Here is a 24,571-nt window from a genome sequence, read left to right on the forward strand (position 1 = left end):
TGGGGAAAGTTTCGAGAGTAAACCCCGAGGGAAAAATTCAGAGCTGGAATCCCTAAGTTGGTCCTACGTTGAGTTCAATGCTGACTGGCAACTCTTGCAACACTGCTGGTACCAACCTGTATCGGTCTCTGTCATTCCTTTGGGTTCATTAGATGCGTGGAGGTGGGGAGCTTGCTACATAGGTAACAGTTTGCTCTCCATATTGTACTGCCTAGGCTTGCATATCTAGACAGCTAGGACATAACGTCCATGGTCAACCCTGACTAATGGAGGCCTCACTCACTCATCTTCCCATCAATCCCAACCAGATTTCCAGTCCCTGCTACTGAAAAACTGATAAGCATCTCCATAGCACGATGCTACCTCCACCATACTTTATAGCAGGGATGGTGTTAGCTGGCTGATATGGAGTATTAGATTTATCACACACTTACTGAATAACTTTGAAGCCAAAAATTTCTAATTTAGTCTTAACCACAAGCGACCTTCATCCACATCTTTATAACATCTTATAAAGTCTTTACGGGCTAGGAAATGCTGTTTTTTTTTTCAGCCAGGGCTTCTTACTTCGATAAATACCCTTTCTGTGGAAAGCCTTAAAGATTGTGGAGCCATGAACTTCATGACTGGCTTCAGCCACTGACTCCTGCAGCTCACTTGGCATCACAGTAGCCTCTCTTACAAGTACCATTCTTCTCCAGTGACAAAGTTTAGAGGGACGGTGTGGCAGTGGCTTCACCATGGACTGCACTGATCTTGAAGGAATGTTCAGTGCCCTTGAGATGGTCTTGTACCTTTCCCCAGACTTATGCTTCTCTGTTACCATTTTCCTGACTTACCATTAAGAAAGCCTTTGACTACAAGTACCTCGGGTCAAGAATGATGAGTTCGGAGAAGGACATAAAGATACGGAAGGCACTGGCGTGGATGGCTATGAACGACATGAAGGAAACCTGGAAGTCAAACCTGACCAGAGGGCTTAAAAAGAGGATCTTCACAGCAGTCATAGAGTCCCTTCTAACGTATGGATGTGAGACGTGGACACTCACCAAGACTATGCGAAAGTCTCTCAATGGTTGCTATACACAAATGCTCCGGATGGCTCTTGACGTGAGTTGGCAACAGCACATGACGAACGTCAAGCTCTGTGATGACCTACCGATGCTCACCACTAAAATCGAGGCGAGAAGACTGCAACTAGCGGGGCACTGTCTATGCCACCCTGAGCTACCTGCCAGCCTAGTCATCATATGGGAGCCCAAGCATGGGAGGATGAACCCTGGTCAACACGCGCCTGGAAGACAGTGGCGCGGCTAATGCAGATGAACTGAACACACTGATGAGGGAGAAGTGGAGAGTCCGTCATCGTGCCTGACACCGGCCCCCTAGGCCTGAGTCGACGTAGTAGTAGTGACTTGTCTTGAATGCTCTTTTGCCTTACATTTTGGTTTGGTTTGTTGAAAATCTACTATAGAGAGAGGGGGGATATTTATTCTTATGAATTCTTTGAAGACAGGTGATCCTCCCTCCAACCAATAAACTGGGTGAGTTGATAATGTAATATACAGTATTGCATCTGAGGAAAGCTAGCATAGTAATTACAAGAGAAGAATATTTTTTCAGCCTCACAATTTTGGTTTTAAATTTTTAGCAAACTTAACAGGTTTTGGAATTTTTCTTTTGATTTGACACGTTGCACAATGTTTTGTAGATGTGCTCAAAAAAAAAACCCTACTTCAATATATGTTAAATTTAGAAAATGTGAAAATAGTTGTGGGGACTGAATATTTTTTCATGGCACTGTATATGCAATAATAACCAAATAAACAAAGTTTATTTAAGACAATTTTTATTGCCACTTTGTAAATTCCATCCTTAAATTAATATAAATACTTCCAATTTTACTTAATAAAACACTTGTTTTTATTAAATAAAATCCTTAATTTCTCCCTTACCAAAACCTGGAACTTTGATTACAATTTCATTAGTGATCTTCATTAATGCATCAAAATGATCATTGGAGCTTCTTCATCTATGCTGTGATTGTCTGTATAGTAATTGAGTTATATAGTATGCTGTGTATATAGTGGAGATGTATTCTATTGAGCTTATAGCTAAGCAGGAGTGTTGTGTATTTAATATTTTCAATATTTGAGTAATTTTATGTATTTGTATGTATATATATTTAAGTGTTTTTAAATAATTCATTACACATTATGTGAAAATACATTAATTGCATATATCATGCAATACAAGTGCACCTCACTTAAACACCTCAAAAAGTGAGACCCATATTTCATACTCCTGTGTGTTTCTTTGAATTAATTTAATGTTTAGTTTAGTTACAAAACATTACACTTACCACCACTCATCCTGCATTTTAACATTTAGGGAATCCTACACAAGGACTCGAAGTCCCTTTGTGCTTCAGATTTTTGAATTTTCTCTGCATTTAGAAAATAGTCCACACCTTTATTCCCTCTACCAAAGTGCATGACCATGCACTTTCCTACACTATATTCTATCTGCCAATTTTGCCCATTCTCTCAAACTGCCTGGTCTTGAAGACAACCTGCTTCTACCCGACTCTCCACCTATCTTTATATCATCTGCAAATTCATCCAAAGTTATCAATTACTTCATCCAATTCCTTGACATATACCATGAAAAACAGTCCCAAAACCAACATGTGGCACAACACTACTCAACAGCAGCCAACCAGAAAAGGCCTCCTTTATTCCCACTCTTTGATTCCTGCCCATCAGCCAATCTTCTATCCATGGTAGTGTCTTTCCTGTGATACTATGAATACTTATCTTGTTAAACGAGCCTTATGTGTGGCACCTTGTCAAAGGCCTTCCGAAAATCCAAATAAACAACATCCACTGACAGTCCTTTAACTATCCTGCTTGTTATTTCCTCAAAGATTTTTAACAGATTTATCAGGCAAAATTTTCTCTGAAGCTATGCTGACTGGCCTATTTTGTCATATGCCTTCAAGTATTCTGAAACCTCATCCTTACCAACAGACTCCAACATCATCTTTCCAACCACTGAAGTCAGGCTAACTAGCCTATAAGTTTCTTTCTTCTACATGCCTCCCTTCTTAAGGAATGGAATGACATTTGTAATTTTCCAGTCCTCCAGAATCTAGTAATTCTTGAAAGGTCATTACTAATGAGTCCATAATCTCTTCTGCTACCTCTTTCAAAACCTTATGGTGTAGTCCACCTAGTACAGGTGACTTATCTGCCCTCATTAGATAGGGTTAGCTTCCTGTTTATTGTTTATTCAGCACAGTTCAATTGCTTAGCAGTAAAACTTAATTGGCTCATGTTTTAGGTGCAGGGAACATCAGTCAGGCCACTGATTTCTAATCTTAGACAACTGCTTCCAATTAGAGAAAGATGAGTCTATGAGTGAGCTTGTAGAACACATGCATCCTTGATAATGCTTTTCACCCTGCCCAGGCAGTGTTTATGGTAGATGTTCTCAATGGTGGGCAATTGGGTGCCAATAATCTGCTGGGCAGTTTTCACCACACGCCGGAGTGCTATGTGGTCTGATACAGGACAATTGCCATACCACACTGAGATGCAGTTGGTGAGAATGCTCTCAATGATACAGCGGTAAAAGTCCGTCAGTATCCTAGGACAGAGGTGAGCTTTCTTGATGCTCCGCAGGAAATAAAGGCGCTGTTGTGTCTTTTTGATCAGGGTGGAGAAGTTCAGGGACCAGGTGAGATCCTCAGAAATGTGGACACCAAGGAATTTGAAGTTTGATACGTGCTCCACTACAGCTCTGTTAATATAGATGGGGACGTGAGTGTGGCTCCTAGCATGCCTGAAGTCCACAATGATCTCTTTGGTCTTCTGGGTGTTAAGGGCCAGGTTGGTGTCGGCACACCATGCAGCCAGGTGCTGGACCTCGTCCCTGTAGGCCGTCTCGTCATCCTCTCTGATCAGGCCAACCACCGTGGTGTCGTCTGTGAACTTGATTATGGAGTTAGAACCATGTACAGGAATGCAGTCATAGGTGAAAAGGGAGTACAGAAGAGGGCTCAGCACATAGCCTTGAGGCATGCCAGTGTTCAGGGTGAGAGTGGAGGAGGAGAGGTTGTCTAACTTAACTGATTGGGGTCTGTTTGTCAGAAAGTCCAAGGTCCAATTACAGAGGGATCAGCTGATAGCAAGCTGGTGAAATTGGGCGATCAGCTTGGAGGAGATAACAGTATTGAATGCCGAACTAAAGTCAATGAACAGCATTCTGACATAAGAGTTGGGGCTGTCCAGGTGGGTCAGGGCAGAGTGAAGTGCTGTGGAATGGCGTCCTCTGTTGACGTGATAGGCAAATTGATGGGGTTCCAGGGTAGTGGGCAGACAGGATTTCAGATGTGATAGAACCAGTCTCTCAAAGCATTCTGCAATGATGGAGGTGAGTGCATCTGGGCAGAAATCATTCCGTGGCAGTGAAATGCTTCAGCACTGGCACAATGGTGGCGATCTTGAAGCTTGTGGGGACAACTGCCTGGGCCAGGGACAGATTAAAAATGTCCGTGAAGACCCTGGCCAACTGCCCTGCACAGACTCTGAGCACACAGCCAGGTATTCCATCCGGACCAGCTGCCTTTGGTACATTCACCTTGCTCAGGGTGACGCAAACGTTGGAGGTGGAAAGTGAGAGAGGCAGTTCACCAGGTGGGAGATCCGCTTTGAGGATGACCTACTTGTTCTCTCGGTCAAAGCGAGTGTAGAAGTAATTGAGCTCATCAGGGAGGGAAGCAGAGCTGGAAGGGGGCACAGGACTAGGTGGTTTGAAGTCTGTAATGACCTGTATGCCACACCACATGTGCCGGGGGTCCGAGGAGATGAAATGCTCCTCGATTCTGTTTGTATATGTGCTTAGCCTGAGATTACCCTCTTCAGGTTGGCCCTGGCTGAGCTGTAAGCCTCCCAGTGTAAGCCTCCTATTGTGACTAGTGGTGTCCCACAAGGATCATTGTGACTAGTGGTGTCCCACAAGGATCATTGTGACTAGTGGTGTCCCACAAGGATCTGTTCTGGGGCCTCTACTTTTCGTGATTTTTATTAACGACCTGGATATGGGGGTAAAGGGTGGGTTGGCAAGTTTGCAGACGACACAAAGGTTGGTGGTATTGTAGATAGTGTAGAGGATTGTCAAAGATTGCAGAGAGACATTGATAGGATGCAGAAGTGGGCTGAGAAGTGGCAGATGGAGTTCAACCTGGAGAAGTGTGAGGTGGTACACTTTGGAAGGACAAACTCCAAGGCAGAGTACAAAGTAAATGTCAGGATACTTGGTAGTGTGGAGGAGCAGAGGGATCTGGGGGTACATGTCCACAGATCCCTGAAAGTTGCCTCACAGGTGGATAGGGTAGTTAAGAAAGCTTATGGGGTGTTAGCTTTCATAAGTCAAGGGCTAGAGTTTAAGAGTCGCGATGTAATGATGCAGCTCTATAAAACTCTGGTTAGGCCACACTTGGAGTACTGTGTCCAGTTCTGGTCGCCTCACTATAGGAAGGATGTGGAAGCATCAGAAAGGGTACAGAGGAGATTTAACAGGATGCTGCCTGGTTTAGAAAGTATGCATTATGATCAGAGATTAAGGGAGCTAGGGCTTTACTCTTTGGAAAGGAGGAGGAGGAGAAGAGGAGACATGATAGAGGTGTACAAGATAATAAGAGGAATAGATAGAGTGGATAGCCAGCACCTCTTCCCCAGGGCACCACTGCCCAATACAAGAGGACATGGCTTTAAGGTAAGGGGTGGGAAGTTCAAGGGGGATATTAGAGGAAGGTTTTTTTACTCAGAGTGGTTGGTGCGTGGAATGCACTGCCTGAGTCAGTGGTGGAGGCAGATACACTAGTGAAGTTTAAGAGACTACTAGACAGGTATATGGAGGAATTTAAGGTGGGGGCTTATATGGGAGGCAGGGTTTGAGGGTCGGCACAACATTGTGGGCCGAAGGGCCTGTACTGTGCTGTACTATTCTATGTCTATGTCAGTGTCCAGACCTGAAGGCTGAATCTCTGGCTTTGAGCAGGAGGCAAATGTCTCTGTTCATCCATGGTTTCTGACTGGGGAAAACTTTTATTTGTTTTTGTGATATCACTCTATCTACACACTTGTTGATGTGCTCAAGGACAGAGTTGGTATACAAGTCAATGTTGATCTGAGAGTCTGTGGTGGCATGGGCAGCAAACGCGCTCCAGTCTGTGTGCTGGAATTGGTGCTGAAGAGCAGAGTCAGCCCCCTCCAGCCGGATCTTAATAGTCTTCATTGTGAGTTTCACACCTTTAATGACCGGGCTATACTTGGGAAGCAGAAACAATGAAAGATGGTCAGACTGTCCCAGGTGGGGAGGGTAGTGGCTTTGTAAGCGTCAGCCACATTTGTGTAGACATGATCTAAGGTTTTATTTCCCTTTGTGGTGCATGATACATTTTGGTAAAATCTTGGAAGCATGGTACGTAGGTTACAATGATTAAAGTCCCCAGCGACATTAAAGGCTCCGTCTGGATGCAATGTCTGCAGCTTGCTAATAGCAGCACTAAGGTCTTTCATGGCTACTTTAGCATTAGCATCTGGTGGTACATAAACTGCGACAGCAATGATGCATGTAAGCTCTTGTGGTTGATAAAAAGGTCTGCACTTAATAATCAGGTATTCCAAATTAGCACAGCAATAAGTGTCAACACTGATAAGAGTTAGTACACCATGGTCGATTCACGTAGATACATAAACCACCTCCCTTTCTTTTACCTGTCGCTGTTGCAGCTCTGTCAGCCCTGAAGACCGTGCGCCCTTCCAGTTCCACCACGTTGTTTGGGACATCACTGTTTAGCCACGTCTCCATAAAAAACATGACGTTGCAATCCATAAGCCTTCTTTCTGTGAGGGTCCAAGTCCTTAATTCGTCCAGCTTGTTCATCAGAGACCGAACATTGGCGAGGAAGATGCTAGGTAGCACTGGCCGGTGTGGATTTCACCTTAGTCTAGCATGCAAACCTCCACGCTTCCCCGTCTTTGTTTACGGTCTCGATGCTGGCGCCAGGCCCTTCCAGTCGGAGCGAGTTGAATGCAGGTCCGCGGTGTCCTCACTAACTCCAGAGGTAGTTGGTTGAAGTTGAATGGATAGTCCAAAACTGTGTTGGTGCATCGATAGTTAATGTCCAAAAGTGACTGTTTGCTGTAAGTGTAGTTCGCATAGCCGAATCGAGCGAACACGCAGGAAACAAGCAGGTAAGTTAATAGCATTTTTCGACATCTGGTAAGACACTGAGCCTTGCGATACAAACGTGCCACCATTTTATGAAAGTTTTGCCTTAAACCTGCACTTGTTTGGTGAATAAGTCCCTGCCACAACAGTAACACAATTTGTTTGGCCAGGATGATTTCTGTTTAAATACTGCAATTTTATTCACACTCACTTTCATTCCTGACTGCAACTCAATTGGTTCTGTTTCCACTGATACAGCAATTTCCACTACTAGTATGAATGTAATCTATACTTCAGTTACGAACAGTTTTTGAATGTCTTATTTTAAGATTCCTCAAACTAAATGATCTCTCAGTGCATCACTAAGTCCATTACCACCCTGACAGTATTCAATTTCTTCAATTTAGCCACGTATGCTGAAATGAACTCCCCTTCCGTTTGATTCTGCTTATGAAACCTGAACTGTTCTGCAATCAACAATGGCTTTGGCTCTAAGTGTTCCAGCATCACTTTACAATACCAGCAAAGCTCTCTTCTGATATTTTGTTGGCGCTGTCAAACTTCGAAGCAAACTATACATCTTTAAAGCTAATGAGCTCAGCAAAATTGGTACTCACTTATCATTGGCTATTTCATTTGCTTCAAAATACCAATAGTTCAGTATACATGAGCCAATTAGCCACTGTGTAATCAAGCTAATCAATCTGCTTTAATGATTATCACCCAGCACTCACTTATTATGAACCTTTATTTTCTGTTTATTCATTTTTTTAAAACTTGGTGACTCTGCATGTGCTTAAATTCAACTGTTCCTTGCAGCATTGTTTTTTCAGTTTGAACGCCTCGCTCCCTTTTAACATGTCAGGAGCCGTCTCGTGTTCATTTTAAAAATGCCTCATCTCCAATTTTTTTTGTAACTTCAAAACATTGAATTAATTTAATGAAACACAGGACTCCAAAATACAGGTCTGACTTGGTCTTTACCTTAAGTGAGGTGCACATGTATCACACGATTTATGCAAGTAATGTATTTTTACATATAACCTGTAATTCATATATTTTTACATATAACCTGTAATTAATTATTTAAAGAACAAGAATGCTTAACCAACCTATATATAATCACTCAAATGTAACAAATATTAAATGCACAACAGTAAGGAAGGCAAATACGATGGTAGCATTCATTTCAAGAGGATTATAATGCAAAAGTGTGGTCAGTCAGCATTTGGGAGTATTTTGAGCATTTTTTGGTCCCTTATCAAGGAAAAGTTGTGCTAGCATTGGAAAGGGTCATGAGAGAGATTCCAGGAATGAAAAGGTTAGCATATGAGTAACATTTGATGGCACGGGCTCTCCACTCACTAGAGTTTAGAAGAATGGGGTGTGGAATCTCATGGAAAACTATCGAATATTAAAGGGCCTAGATAGAGTGGATGTGGAGAGGATGTTTCCTATAGTGGATGAGTCCAGAACAAGAGGCAATAATCTCCATATACACTGGGTGTATATATAAGGTCACTGGGTGTATATATATAAGGCGAAGGTTGATGGGTTCTAGATTAATCAGAGCATCAATGGTTACAGAGAGAAGGCAGGAGAATGGGGTTGAGAAGGATAATAAATCAGTCATGATGGAATGATGGAGCAGACTTGTTGGATTGAATAGCCTAATTCTGCACCTATGTCTTATATAGCTTAAGACCTTACTAGATTTATATAAAGTGTTATTAATGATGTTCATAGTCATGATTTGCTGAATTCCTCTATCATTCTTTTCTAAATAGCTCAAATTATAGACATTCAGTTCAAACTTAATTTCTTTATTTACCTGTTGACATATGCTCCAAGAAAATGAGCCCTTCCATCGCCTAGTTGACCAGCCCAAACACCAAACTGAGTAAAACGATAGAAAAAAATTAATCAGTCTGTTTGCAAATACACCAGAAAACATCTTCTAAGAAATGTCAGTGAAAATGCACATTTATTAACCATCTGGTTGTCATTTTCCAAATAAAAAGTGCCACAGATTTTGGTACCATATGAACTTTGCTCATGCAACTGGTGAATAAGGATAATGAGCTCAGTACATCAGGACATAACAACCAATTTCATTCTAAACTGAAGAGCTGCTTGTCATTTCTAGCAGAGATCAAATTACTTTTACCAAGTTCGACAAAAGAACCAGATATAATTTGGTCTTTACAACCCAGTACAGTAAAACTCTGACAATCTATCTTCTGATTATTTGGATATCTCAATGGTTCGTTGTCATCCCTCTTGGCTTTCTAGGGCTCCAATTCCCTTATTCCTTTTCACTTTACTGGGTTTCATTCCATTTACTGGGTCTCTGGTTCCCAAGATCCTTTACTACTTACTAGGGCCTTGATTCCCAGGCTCCCTTTCCACCCACCAAGGCCCATTGCGGCTCTAGTTCCTGCACTCCCTTTCCCTTTATTAGGGTCCTAATCTTGCACTCTCTCTCCATTCCCCAAGGCCCCAGATTCCACTTATCAGTTTGAAAAGCCACCCGCCACTACCTAGTTTATATCAAAGTATATTTTTTTGTTACCGTGTTGAATATTTTACATCATTTAAGTTTTTAAAATCACTCTTCCACAACTGTGCCTTCCTATTGTTCAAAGACAAAGTTATGACCATCCTAATATCTGTCAGTATGGCCCAAATCAGATTCAGGGGTAAAGATCCTTTGAGGGCACTGGAGTTTCCAAGCATCATTACTTCTCACCTTCTTGAATATCAAGTAAATTTCTACATTGCTGTAGAAGATTATGTTAGCATTGATCCACACACCTACATTGTGGCCAATTTACCACCAACCAATACATTTTTGGGATGTAGAAAGAAATAAGAGAAAACTGGAACGACGAGGCAGCAGCATTACTAGCTGTACTACTGAATCACTCCTCCAACAAAAAATAAAAACATTGGTACAACAATCACTTCAAATTACATTTAAAGTTTTGCAAAGGATATAATAATATACATCCATTTTACCTGATGACCACCATATCTGTGGGCTAGAGGGATTGATCCAGGCAGAACTCTTGCACCACTAACAAACTGAATAAATTCCTTGGTCACAGTAATGGACGCATCCAAGTCCAAAATGTCTTCCACAACTTCCTGATATAAATATTGTATATTAAAGAATAGTTATGTTTTGTGGTCTTGCTGGATTTTTCATTTTACTGAATCTACATGGTTAAAAAGTTATATAAAATAAGAATATAGTAAATCACTAAAAGGGGTATGAAAATCTGATTATACTGCAACAAATCTTATCACTGATACAAATTAACATGCACAATAAACAGTATGTAGTTGATTTACAATGCAAAAGACACTATAAAAATAATACATATAACCAGATTTTTTCTTCATAATATGTATGAAGAAAATTGAGATAATTACATACTTCAGCATATGGGTTTAGAGTCAAACGTTTGTTTAACTTCGTTATGCAAGATGAATTGAAAATTTCAAAACTGAAATAGTTGGGATTTTATCAGCCAAGAATATTAAGGGAATGGCAATCAAGACATCTAAATGAAATGAACCACCATCTAATTAAAAAGAGTATAGGTGCAAAAAGCTAAAGGGCTTTTTCCTGTTCCTATATTCTCAGTCAAGTTGGTAGACAAAGTTTGACATGAGCAGCTGAATAAAAGGGCAAAAGTTACACAATTATGTTACAATCTCAAGCAACATTATATATTAATGCTAAGTTAAAATAATGCAAATTTAGAACAATGATTTTGTTTAGCACAGAACTAATTCCAATGTAAGTGTCCATTTAATCTACTTATTTTGTTAAAAACATAAAGGACCATGATGGTCTATAATAACCTTTGATACTGCTACCAGTGTGACCACAGACTTGAAAGGTGTTGGCTCGACTGCAGAAAAAATACATTTTCTTACTTGGCGCACATAATTTTGCCTGATAGGGTCAAGTGGAAAGGAATCTGTAATAAAAATGAAAATAAAATTTCAATATAGCAAAATACTTTTACTGAGGTAAAACTTAACATTGGTTAGAAAGTGTGGCCTCAGAGCAAGTTCCTTTTCCTACCATTGTAAGTGAACAATGTTTATAATTATTTTACTCTCCATTATCTTCATTGATTAGTTGAATAGGGGAATAAGAAGGACAAAGGTGAGTAGAAAAGGGTGAACAAGAGAGACAGATAAAATTTAGATGAGAGAAGACAGGAAGGAAGCTTTTGAGTTTCAAAGAGGTTAAAGTTATAGTGGAGAATGCAGAGTAGGAGAGAAATGGTAAGAATAAAGAGCAAAATCTCTGTTAGAAGAGGGAAGGTCAAAGGAAAAGGTGGTAGAAAGAAGTAAGGGGAAAGGGGGAAGGAAGAGAAACAAAGGGAGATTGAAGAAGAAAAATATAATTTTGGTGAATTAACCAGCGGATTCCAGAAAATTGGCCCAAAAGGTTTATCGGGGCAGCCGTTTATTTTCAGCAATCCTAAAGAACAAAAACAAATCGAGAAAATAGCCAGGTTTTCCTTCATTTATCTGGGACACTATGCTGCTCAATTGGGACAGGAGACCGTTGCCGAACAGTTTCTAACCAGCATCAGTCGCGTGCACTTGAGTACCGGTTAGATACTACACAGTGCTTACAGCAAACAGTTTATGGATAGTGTTCTTTGTGTGTACATGCGTTATGATATCCACTTGGGCCAACAGACACAAATTTAAAAAGAAATGATTTTTGATCATTTTGTTTTTTATTTTGAAATAGTCCATTATCTGCATGAGACGTCTGCGCTGATTTTGTTCATTTACAGTCAATCAAGAGAAAATGGCAACATACACTGGATGAATTCTTCTGCCGATAGCGATCAGAAACTAATACAGTTTTATAGTACTGCAGTAGTTCTGGTCCAGTTCTAACTTGTTCTATGCTTAATTTAAATACATAATTTGTTACTCAGTTAAATGGTAGTTTGTCTTTTTTTTAATATAACTTTTAAACTATTTCCATGAAACTTCAGCTAATTGGGACAGCCACTTAATTGAGCCAAAATGCACTGATCCCAAAGTGTCCCAATCAACCAGAATCCACTGTACTTTTTAAAAAAGGCTGTATTCTGAAGATTTTGTAAAAGACATTTTTCATATACAAACAAGGCTACCCTGCTTTTCTTCCCCTCCCTTATAACTTCTAAGGTACAACTGTGCATTGAATTTTTAAGAAAATTTTCAGTGCTGAGAAGATAAAAATTGTCTCCTCCTCAAACTAACTTATCAGCAAACAACAGTAACAAGAACTAGCAACAATCAACCAATTTCTGGAGTAATGAGGGCTTGAGGACAAACCTGTAGAAACTTGCTTGGGAACTGCAGAAAGGATTCATCACCACATAGATGGAAACTAACTCCTTGAAACAATTGCTGGAGTAAGTGTCAAAGTTAGAATTACAGAAATTACAACTACAGATATGAGTTAAATTGGTTTTAAGATTGATTCTTGTGATGGGGAGGTTTCTCATGTAAGGAGATATTAAGCTGATGTGCCCTGTGCACTTTGGAAGAGAGATGATCTCATTGAAATGTATAAATGTTGAAATATCGTCACCAGAGCAACTGCAGCAATTGCAAAAGTCAGCTGATCATTACCTTCTCTTGGACAGTTAAAGATGGGCAATACATAATGGCCTTGCCCAGATCCTTGAGAAGAATTTTAAGGAAGAGGAAATGCACAGGAGATATTTCTCCTGTCTGGAGTTCCCAGAACAGGGGTCACAGTCTCAATAAAATAGTATCATTTGGAACAGAGATGACAAGAAATATTTTCACTCAAGCAACACACACAAAATGCTGGAGGAACTCAGCAGGCCAGGCAGCATCTACGGCAGCCAGGCAGGTACAGGCAACATTTCCGGCCAAAGTCCTGCTGAAGGGTTTCGGCCAGAAATGTTGACTGTACTTTTTTCCATAGATGTTGCCTGGCCTGCTGAGTTCCTCCAGCCTTTTGTGTGTGTTGCTCAGATTTCCAGCATCTGCAGATTTTCTGTTGTTTGTGATATATTTTCACCCAGAGGGTTCTGAATTTTTGGAAATCTGAAGGGCTGTAGAGGTCTAGTTGCTGGGCATATTTAAGGGAGAGACATTTGGACAGTAATAGAATCAATGGAAATGGAAAAAAGTGGTAGTCAGGTAAAAGGGTCAACCATGATCTTAATGAATTGTGCTGCAAGAACCTGGGCCAAGTGCTTAACTCTGATTCTAATTTTCAGGACTGATATCCTAGTGGAGAGATTGGCTAGTTAGCTGGGAGAGTTTAAACTAGTCTAGCAGGCGAAGGAACCCGAAGTAGTAATAAGGCAGATTAGAAAGTCGAGGCAAATTCGACTTAAAGTAAGCAAGAAATAATGTACGTACAGTGTAGTTTCACTTACAGGAATCGGGAAGACAGCGAGCACACTGATGATGGTGTGTTAGACTTGTCAGAGTTTGGGTGGTGCAGTGGCCCCCACCCTCCAGGCTGCTGAGCGATACATTACCGCAAAGAACGCAGGGGTCCAGCGGTAGCCAGGTGGTACACAGCACATCTTTAAGAAAAAAGCCAAAACAAACATGCTAATTAATTAGGTGCCGCCCGTAATTGTCGGCCCAGATCAGTGCCGATTTCCGATTGCGTCATCTCTGACCTGGACTGACAATTACTTGTCGGCGGCAGCTAATTAATTAGAATGTTTATTTCGGCTTTTTTCTTAAAGATGTGCTGTGTGCCTCCCGGCTACCTTTGCATTCTCCGCGAATTGGTACAGTATCTGTCCGTGGCCTGGGTGTTGGGGTGGTGGGACACTGGGGTGTCATCTCGTCGCCTGTTTCCATTAGAGCAGGCAGCTCATCTTCTTCTATCTCTGCCTGCCTCGATGTCGAAGGTCGAGGTTCGTCGTCTGCTGCAGCTGATGTGGAAGGCTTGCTTGACTGCTGAGCCTCGCGCATTTTCCTATCACACAGTTCTTTAATAAAGACTCAAACCATCCTGCAAATATCCCCTAAACCAATGTACCCTTTCAAAATTAAAGTCATACTTTATCATTACTCATTCGGTTTTGATTGTTATCCTTTTTTCTTCCAATTGCATCAGCTCTTCATCTGTCAGTTCTTGGTGACGGGATGCCAAAACCTCTTCAGCATCATGTTCATCAGCTTCCACAAGCCAAACTCACGTTGTCCTTACTTCGTTCACCAAAGTCAAAACGTTTAATTATGTCTAGTTTTATCGTAAGTGTAACACCCTTACGAGCTCTTTCAGGCTTTTCCGATACCATAGAACTCATCTTGCAAACGGCTGCTCACAGGCACGTGTTAAAGCAAAGCAGTTCCGAATCCGGGGGAGAGTGGCTGCTCGGGGTGCACTGTCTTTTATCATGCACTGATCTTTTCGCGCGCTGAATTTTTTATTGCGCGCTGAATTTTTTTTTGTAACAGTGAAAACACCTTCTGAAAGCGAAAATAGGGTACTAATGTAGGTCTTTCGTAACAGTGAGGTTTTGTAAAGCAAATGTTCAAAAAGCGGGGGACACTTGTATATGGGTAGAACTTAGAAATAAGGAAAGGGTGATCACCTTGATGGGATACTATAACCACCCTAATAATCAGCAGGAATTACAGAAGCAAATGTGTAGGAATATCACAGTTAGCTGTAGGAAATAACAGGGTTGTACTGTAGGAGTATTTTAACTTCCCTAATATTGACTGTGATTGTAATAGTGCATAGGGGTGAACAAGTTTGTACACCATATCCAGAAAAGTTCTTTTGTGCCATCTGCTAATGACCTTTCTAGTGAGGGGGCAACACTCAGCCTTTTCTTGGGAAATAAGGCAGTGTTTGATTTGTCAGTGGAGAAGCACTTTGGGACCAGTGACTATAATTTTATTAGCTTTTAAATAGTTATGGAAAAAGATAGAATTAGCCAACAAGCTAAACTGGGCTAGGCTAATTTTGATGGCATTAGACAGGAACTTGCAAAAGTTTATTGCGGGAAGCTGTTAGCAGATTAAGGGGCATCTAGCAAGTGGGAGGCTTTTAAAAGTGACATGAGGAGAGTGTCAGGGCCAACATGTTCCTGTAAAAGTGAAGGGCAAAACTGGCAGGATGAGGGAATCCTGGTTGATGAGGAATACTGAGGCTCTGGTTAGGGAAAAGAAGGAGTGATATGTCAAGTACAGTCAGCTGGGAACAAGCAAAACCTTTTAAAGGGATGTAGACAGAAATCAGAAAAGTAAAAAGAGGGCATGAGATATTTCTGACAGATAGAAGAGAATTCTAAGAGATTATATAAGTAAAAGGCTACCCAAGGAGAGAGTAGTCCCCAGAAGGATTAATGTGGTTGTCCATGGTGGAGTGGTGGAGTCACAGGAGATGGGCGAAGTCTTAAATGAATACTTCTCATCTGTAATTACTCTGCAGAAGCCAAGGTATTCAGGGAACAGAAATGTCCTGAAAAGAGAAAGTGCATATGATCTTAAATTATATAAAGATACCTGACTAAGCGTATTCCAGGACATTGTGGGAAGCCAAGAGATCAAATTGCACTTGTGAGTTTTTTGGAAGAGGTAACCAAGTGTATTTGAGAGGACAAGGCAGTAGACATTGTCTATCTGGACTTTAGGAAGCCCTTTGACAAGTTTCTGAACGGTAGGCTGGCCCAGAGGATAGATCATGTGGGGTCCAGGGTGGGCTGGCCTATAGAAAACAAAACTGGCTTGGGGTAGGGGGCAGAGGGTGGTTGTGGAGAGTTGTGCATGGAGGACTGCATCCAGTGCTATGCCACCAAGTTGAATCTTCCATTGTTTGTTGAACATATCTAATGATTTAGATAAGAATGTTTGTGGCATGGTTAGCAAGTCTGCAGATAACACCAAAATTGGTGGTATAGTGGACAAGGAAGAAGGTTATCTAAGATTACAGCACAGTCTAGAATAACTAAATGAGGGTAAATCATAGACCGTGAAGATGGTTATCAGGAATTACAGTGGGATCTTGATCAGCTGGTTAAGTGGGCTGAGAAATGGCAAATCAGAATTCATTTCAAATAGGTATAAGGTGTTACAATTTGGAAAGACAAATCAGGGTAGGGTTTTAACAGTGAATGGTACAGTCTTGGGGATTGTTATAAAATAAAGGGACCTAGGAGTACAAGTACATGGTCCCGTAGACAGGATAGTGAAGAAGGCTTTTAGCATGCTTCATCAGTTAAAGCACTGAGCATAGAAGCTGGGATGTTATGTTGCAGTTGTACAAGACATTGGAGAGGCCACATTTGAAATATTGTGTTCAGATTTGGTCAGCTTGTTAGAGGAAAAATGTCAAGCTAGAAAGAATGCAGAGGATGTTGCCAGCATTCGAAGGACTGAATTAATGGGAGAAGTTGAGCAGGCTAAGACTTTATTTACTGGAGTATAGGAGAATCTCATACAGGTGTATAAAATCATAAGGATAAACTGAATCTAGAGTCTCTTTGCCAGGATTGCAAAATCGAGAAATAGAGGGTATAGGTTTAAAGTGAAATGGAAGAAATTTAATTGGAACCTGAGAGGCAACTATTTCACCCAGAGAATGGATCACACATGGAATGACATCTTGGACACCCCACTCTGGTTTACTGCCTGCTCTAATTGCAGATCAAACATTAACAGTCTTAACTCCAGCACTCCTCTCTCCTCTTCGAACCTTGCCCTCCACTCTCTCCATTCCAATCCCAACCTTACCTTCAACTCTACAGACAAAGCGGGTGCTGCTGTAGTGTGGCAAACTGACCTCTACCTTGCAGAGGCTAGGCAGCAACTTTCAGACACCTCCTCTTACCTACCCCTTGAAAAAGACCCACTTAGCACCATCAGGACATTATCTCCAACACCATCATCAACCTCAGCAACTCTGGAGAACTCCCATCCACTGTCACGAGCCTCATAGTTTCCACATTTCTACCTCCTACCCAAGATCCACAAACCTGATTATCCAGCCAATTGTTTCTGACTGCTCCTGCCCCACTGAACTTGTGTCCACATACAAACTCCATTTTATTCCATTTGGTTCAATCCCTTCCCACTTACATCTGTGACGTTTCACATGCCCTCGATCTCAACAACTTTCAGTTCCTGATCACCTCATTTTCAACCTGGATTTCTAGTTCCTATACAATTGTATCCCCCACCAAGAAGGCCTTACTCAACAAGATACAATCAGTTCCTCTCCATCTGGCCCTCAAACGCAACAGCTTTTCCTTCAGACCTCCCACTTCCTCCAAACTCAAGATGTGGCCACAGACACCCACATAGGCCCCAGCTATATCTGTCTTTTTGTTGGCTTGTGGAACAGTCCATGTTCCATGCCTTCCTGGTAATGCTCTTCAACTCTTTCTCTGCTAACTTTGCAACTGCATTGGTGCTGCTTCATGCATCCAAACTTGAGCTTGGCAATTTCTTTCAACTGCCACCCTCCCCTTAAATTCACTTGGTCCATTTCTGACACCTCTCTCGCCTTTCTTAATCAAACTATTTCCTGGTCTCTTTTATAAATCAACCAATTCCCACAACTATATTGACTATACCTCCTCCCACCTTGTCTCCTGTAAAAACGTCATTCCCTTTACTCAGTTCCTTTGTCTCTGCCGCATCTGGGTCAGGATGAGGCTTTCTTTTCCAGAACATCAGACATGTTGCCCTTCTTCAAAGAATTATCCTTCGTTCAGCATTGATGTTGCTCTCAGGCACATCTCCTTCATTTCCCAAACATCCACCTTCAACCCATCTTCCTGTCATCTTAATAGGATAGAGATCCTCTTGTCCTCACCTACCACCCGATAAGCCTTAACACCCTGCACACCATACTCCACAACCTCCGCCATCTTCAATAGGACCTTACTATTGAACACATCTTTACCTCCCCCCTCACTCTCCACTTAGTGTAGGGGTACCATGGTAGTGTAGCAGTTAGCAAGACACTATTGCAGCTCAGGGCATTGGAGTTCAGAGTTAAATCCCGATGCGGCTGTAAGAAGTATGGACGTCCTTCTGGTGAAGCGTGTGGCCTTCCTCGAGCTGCTCTCGTTTCCTCCCACATTCTAAAGACATACTGGTTAGTAGGTTCATTGGTCATTGTAAATTATCCTGTGACTAGGCTAGTGTTAAATGGGTTGGTTGCTGGGCAGTGCAGCTTTTGGACTGGAAGAGCATTCTGTGCTGTATTTCTGAATAAATAGATAAGTAGATTTCCACTGGGATCGCTCCCTCCATGATTCCCTTGCCTATTCGTCCCTTCCTACTAATCTCCCTCCTGACACTTATCCCTGCAAGTGGAAGAAGTGCTATACCTGTCCATTCACCTCCTCCCTCAACTCCATTTGGAGCCCCAAACAGTCCGTCCAGGTGAGACAACACTAACATTTCACCTGCAAGTTTATTGGGGTTGTCTACTGTCATTAGCATTCCTGATGTGACCCCCCTCTACATTGGTGAGACCTGATGTAAACTGGGGGACCACTTTCACTCCATTTGCAAAATAGAATCATTTTAATTCCAATCCCCATTCCCATTGTGAGGGGATCCAGGAGCACCCCTATTAACTGTTTGGAAAGAGACATTTATCATTGATGGTTTGTTTGGAAAAGAGAGATTTACCACCAATATGTTGCTTTTGGAAGAGAGAGAGACGAAGATTAACAGTTGGACTGTCATTTTAAGGCATTGGAAGTAACTCTGGATTTTTACTGAGTTTGGAGTTGGAGACAGCACCGAGCAGCTCGAAGGTTGCTATGGTGACCAAAGGCAGATTGCTGATGTTACTTTCAAGGACCGGTTGCCTGCTTGTGCACTCCTTTACAGATAAAGGAAGGAGGGACACTTTGAGTGACAGGTGATTCTCAGCACAGAGAAATAAATAGGAGGTCAGATGATACAGACCTCACGACACATGACCTGGACACTGAATGAGCATTGTTGTGCCCGTAGGAAAAGTGGGTTTTGGAGGACCTATCAGGCGGATCGATCCAAATTGCTATTCCAGCGTAAAGAAGGGGTTGACTGGTGGGGAGTTGTCTATGTGTCTGCCCTCGCCTGGGTGATAGCTCCACCACAGAAGACAGGTCCCTCCGGTTAAAGTCACAGTCGGTGACTTGTCAAGGATTCTGAAGGACGACGAGAAGATCGACGGCATCAGCTCACCTGAAGACTCAACTCACTCTCCCTCTCTCTCCCCATCACTACTCAACTACATACCATGAACTGAACTGAACTGAACTTTACTCAACATCGTAAGACTGTATCTTTTTACCCCTAGACTTAAAGCAGCTTGGTTTTTTCATATATATGTATTCCACACTTACTTTTATATATAATCATTGCTAACCTGTTTGATTTATCTACATTTATATTACTGTATTGTGTAGTTACTAATAACTATTATTAGTTGTTAGCAATACGAGACTCCAAAGTGGTTTGTGTTTCTGCTGGTTTCTTAACCCCTGTCACGGGGTACGTGACACCATTATGACATGTTAGTCGATGGACTTCTCTTCTGCCACAACAAGGAGACTCTCAAGATTGGAGGAGAATCACCTCATATTCCAACTGGATAGCCTCCAACCTGATGGCACAAATTCCGATTTCTCCAACTTCTGGTAATTCCCCCATCCCCTAACCTTTTCAATTCCCCACTCTGGGCCCCCTCTTACTATTTCTCTTCTCCCTTGCCTACCACCTTTCCACCGGTGCCCCTCCTCATTCCCTTTCTCCCATGGTCCACTCTCCTCTCCTATCAGATTCCTTCTTTTCTAGCCTTTTACCTTTTCCACCTATCACCTCCCAGCTTCTCACTTCATTTCCCCACCCCACCCACCTGGCTTCACCTATCACCTTCTAGCTTGTACTCCTTCCCCTCCCCCACCTTCTGATTCTGGCTTCTTCCCCCTTCCTTTCCAGTCCTGAAGAAGGGCTGCAGCCCAAAACATGGACTGTTTATTCATTTCCATAGATGCTGTCTGACCCGCTGAGTTCTTCCAGCAGTTTGTGTGTGTTGTTCTGGATTTCCAGCATCTGTGGAATCTCTTGTGCACATGGAATGAACTCCAGAGGAAATGGTTGAGCAGATATAGACAATAGATGCAGGAGTAGGCCATTTGGCCCTTTGAGCCAGCACCGCCATTCACTGTGATCATGGCTGATCATCCACTATCAGTATCCAGTTCCTGCCTTATGCCCATAACCTTTGATTCCGCTATCTTTAAGAACTCTATCCATTTCTTTTTTGAAAGGATCCAGAGACTTGGCCTCCACAACCTTCTGGGGCAGAGCATTCCATATATCCACAACGCTCTGGATGAAAAAGTTTTTCCTCAACTCCGTTCTAAATGGCCTACCCGATTCTTAAACTGTGGCCTCTGGTTCTGGACTCACCCATCAGTGGGAACATGCTTCCTGCCTCCAGCGTGTCCAATCCCTTAATAATCTTATACGTTTCAATAAGATCCCCTCTCAGCCTTCTAAATTCCAGAGTATACAAGCCCAGTCGCTCCAATCTTTCAACATATGACAGTCCCGCCATCCCGGGAATTAACCTTGTGAACCTACGCTGCACTCCCTCAATAGCAAGAACGTCCTTCCTCAAATTTGGAGACCAAAACTGCACACAGTACTCCAGATGTGGTCTCACCAGGGCCCTGTACAACTGCAGAAGGACCTCTTTGCTCTTATACTCAATTCCCCTTGTTATGAAGGCCAGCATGCCATTAGCTTTCTTCACTGCCTGCTGTACTTGCATGCTTGCTTTCAGTGACTGATGTACAAGAACACCTAGATCTCATTGTGCTTCCCCTTTTCCTAACGTGACTCCATTTAGATAATAATCTGCCTTCCTGTTCTTACCACCAAAGTAGATAACCTCACATTTATCCACATTAAACTGCATCTGCCCATTCACCCAGCCTGTCCAAGTCACCCTGCATTCTCATAACATCCTCCTCACATTTCACATATATTAACGACATTTAAAAGAAACTTGGACAGGCATATGGATGGGAAAGGTTTTTGAGGGATATGGACCAAACTCGGCCAGATGGGACTAGCTTAGGTGGGCATCTTGATCGGTGTGGGCAAGTTTGGCTGAAGTCCTTGTTTCTGTATTGTATGACTTTAACTGGGATAATGAGACAAGGAATAGCAGATGGAATTTAACTCACACAAGAGAGAAATATTGCATTTTACGAAGTTAAACCAGAGCAGGATCTACCCAAATGGCAGCATCCTGAGGTGTTGTAAAATAGAGACTTTAGGTACAAACACAGTTTCCTGGAAGTGATGATACAAGTAAATTAAGTACGCTTGCTTTCATTGGTCAGGGCATTGAATACAAGAGTTGTGACATCATGTTGCAACTGTACAACGTGTTGGTGAGATTACACCTGGACTATAGAGCATAGTTTTGGTTGCCTATCTTCTGGGAGGATGTGATTAAGTTAGAAAAGGTGTATAGAAGATTCAGAAGGTCAATGCTGGGAATAGAGGGCTTAAGTTACAAGGAAAGAATGGTTAAACGGAGGATGTTTTCTCTGCTGCACAGGAGGCTGAGGACTGACCTTACAGAGATATATAAAATCATGAAAGGGTATAAATAAGGTGACTGCTTAACCTCACTATGATTCAGTCATTCGATTGCCGACTTTTTTCCCAGGGTAGGGTACTCCAAAACTAGAAGCTATAGGCTTAAGGTGAGAGGGGAGATATTTAAAGGGGAACTGAGTGACAAGGTTTTCACACAGAGCTGGGGCGGGTATATGGATATATATGGACATGGATAATTTGTGAAAAGAGCCTAGCAGAAGTCACAAATATTTTCCAAAATATACCAATTCACTCATCTTTACTGTATAATATTGCAACACATTTTTCTCCAACATAGGTCAATAGAAAGTGCTGTTATATTGACCTAACTATTCTAGGCCCTTAAATAACTTAATTTATTTTAATATTTATACTATATCCATAGAAAATTACTTAATTTACCTAATAACTTCTGTGAAGTTAAATTCCACCCATCCATTGATGACCTTTTATGATCAACTTTGTTGTAACCCGAAGTATCATGACCCTTAAGAGAATAAAAATGACTATCAACTGAAATGCATTCAGACACAGCAGCAGCTTCAAAGTCCGTTCTTCCTCCTCGAGAGAAAATCCCAATGGTTGATACAGAAAGCAACAACACAAGAATCTTCATTAGATCATGTTTGAGCATTGTTCCAGCCAGAGTTCTCTGTAAATTCATTCGTCTCATTTTAACAAGAACCAACAGATGCACATCTTGAACGATGTCTGGATAGGACACTCATCAGCACGAAATAATTTCACTGTTGATTTAAATTTTTCCTTAGAGAAAATATAAACACTAATTGGTGCCACGAAATTCCAAGTAGCAACTTGATTCAATAAAATACTCAGCATGAGGTATGATTTGCCACAAAGGACAGTTTTGAAATAGATCACGGCAAAAAGACGCGCTACCCCAAATGCACCACTACGTAGGACCCACAACAACAGCGAACTCCGCTCAGGAATAGCTAATGACCCACTTTGACCAGAATAAGTTCCGGGTGAAACTTCATTAACTTTCAACCTTTAAAAAATAGCTCCGATTTTTTTAAACAATGTAGATTTTTTTTATTCCTAGTTGGGTTGTTCTAGACATTGCAGCGATTAAAATAAAGAAAATGCCCACTATGATTTGGTCGAGCCCGCACTCCCAGGCTCCTTCGCCGGCTTTAAGGACAGAGGCCGGTAAAAATGGCGCTGTCTTTGAGCCGTGGCTGCCTGTGGAATGGGAGGCAGGTGTTGGCGGGAGGGGTTTTGAGTGTCTGCGGCGTTTTGAACGGTTACCGGGGCTGTCCGACCGAGCTACTCGTGGCCGGAGATGGTGGGTGGCACGGGCGCGCCCTCGCCAAGGTAAGAAGCTCAGGAGAAGAAAGGGGGCGATTGGGGTGGGTTGAGGTGAAAACAAGGGCAAGGTCATCATGCTGCCACCGGCGTTTGTGGTACAGCCGCGGTCCGTGCTCCTGTCGAGGTGCTTTCGGTTAGGGCGAACTGGGACAAAGCCTCAGTCAGACCTGACGTCTCCGAAGATTCAGGCTCAGATTACTTTATTGTCACTAAGGTGCATTGAAGTTCATCGCTTGCGTAAAGTTCATAGAGTAAACAGAACAAGTCATCATAAATACAACGACGATACTGCAAAGATTGTAGTGTAAAATGAACTGCTGAGGTGACAATAACGAAATTAATAATGGAAGTAGATTACGAGCGGTTTTCATTATGTAAGAGGGAAATGGTGGTTGAATGGTCCATGCATGGCACTGAGAAATATAATTTATTTGTGGGCTATGAGCGTCACAGTGCACTGCTAACAATAAGTACCTTATAAATATATTCCGTAGAACACTACAGCACAGAAAACAGGCCATTTGGCCCTTCTAGTGTGTGCCGAAACATTATTCCGCTGGTCTCATTGACCTGCATCCAGTCCATAACCCTCCAGACCTCTCCCATCCACGTACCTATCCAGTTTATTCTTAAAACTTAAGAGTGAGCCCGCATTTACCATGTCAGATGGCAGCTCGTTCCACAGTCCCAGCACTCTGAGTGAAGATGTTCCCCCTTTCACCCTAAAGCCATGTCCTCTTGTATTTATCTCTCCTAATCTAAGTCCTATAGTTAGGTGGCCAGAACTGTTGACAATACTCCAAATTTGGCCTCACCAATGTCTTATACAACCTCCCCATAACATCCCAACTCCTTTTCTCAAGACTTTGATTTATAAATGCCAGGATGCCAAAAGCCTTCTTTACAACCCTGTCTACCTGTGACGCCACTTTCAGGGAATTATGTATCTGAACTCCCAGACCTTTGTTCCTCCGCACTCCTCAGTGCCCTACTATTTACTGTGCATGTCCTACCTCGATTTGTCCTTCCAAAATGCAACACCTTATACTTGTCTGTATTAAATTCCATCTGCCATTTTCTGGCCCATTTTTCCAGTTGGTCCAGATCCCTCTGCAAGCTTTGAAAGCCTTGCTGTCCACAACACCTCCAATCTCAGTGTCATCAGCAAACTTGCTGATCCAATTTACCACATTATCTAGATCATTTATATAGACAACAAACAACAATGGTCCCAGCACAGATTCTTGAGACACACCACTAGTCACAGGCCTCCAGTCTGATCTGCAATCATCCACTACCACTCTGTCTTCTCCCACACAGCCAATTTTGAATCCAGTTTACAACCTCT

General features: G+C 42.1%; 2 protein-coding genes across 2 annotated transcripts in view; one reads left to right on the forward strand and one right to left on the reverse strand.

Moving 5' to 3' along the window:
• Positions 1-22,846, reverse strand: part of LOC134343635 (protein adenylyltransferase SelO-like) — an 80,163-nt gene extending 57,317 nt beyond the window's left edge. Inside the window, exons 1-4 of the mRNA XM_063042398.1 lie at positions 22,294-22,846; positions 11,110-11,228; positions 10,258-10,386; positions 9,071-9,135 (exon numbers count right to left, since the gene is read on the reverse strand). Coding sequence (XP_062898468.1) covers positions 9,071-9,135; positions 10,258-10,386; positions 11,110-11,228; positions 22,294-22,564 — 584 coding nt within the window. The 5' untranslated portion in view covers positions 22,565-22,846. The remainder of the gene's footprint in view (positions 1-9,070; positions 9,136-10,257; positions 10,387-11,109; positions 11,229-22,293) is intronic.
• A 224-nt stretch (positions 22,847-23,070) lies between these two features.
• The window catches only part of pdss1 (prenyl (decaprenyl) diphosphate synthase, subunit 1), a 38,610-nt gene continuing 37,109 nt past the window's right edge, over positions 23,071-24,571 (forward strand). The window contains exon 1 of the mRNA XM_063044287.1: positions 23,071-23,229. Coding sequence (XP_062900357.1) covers positions 23,071-23,229 — 159 coding nt within the window. The remainder of the gene's footprint in view (positions 23,230-24,571) is intronic.

The sequence above is a fragment of the Mobula hypostoma genome, chromosome 3, assembly GCF_963921235.1.
Source record: "Mobula hypostoma chromosome 3, sMobHyp1.1, whole genome shotgun sequence".
Classification (NCBI taxonomy): domain Eukaryota; kingdom Metazoa; phylum Chordata; class Chondrichthyes; order Myliobatiformes; family Myliobatidae; genus Mobula; species Mobula hypostoma.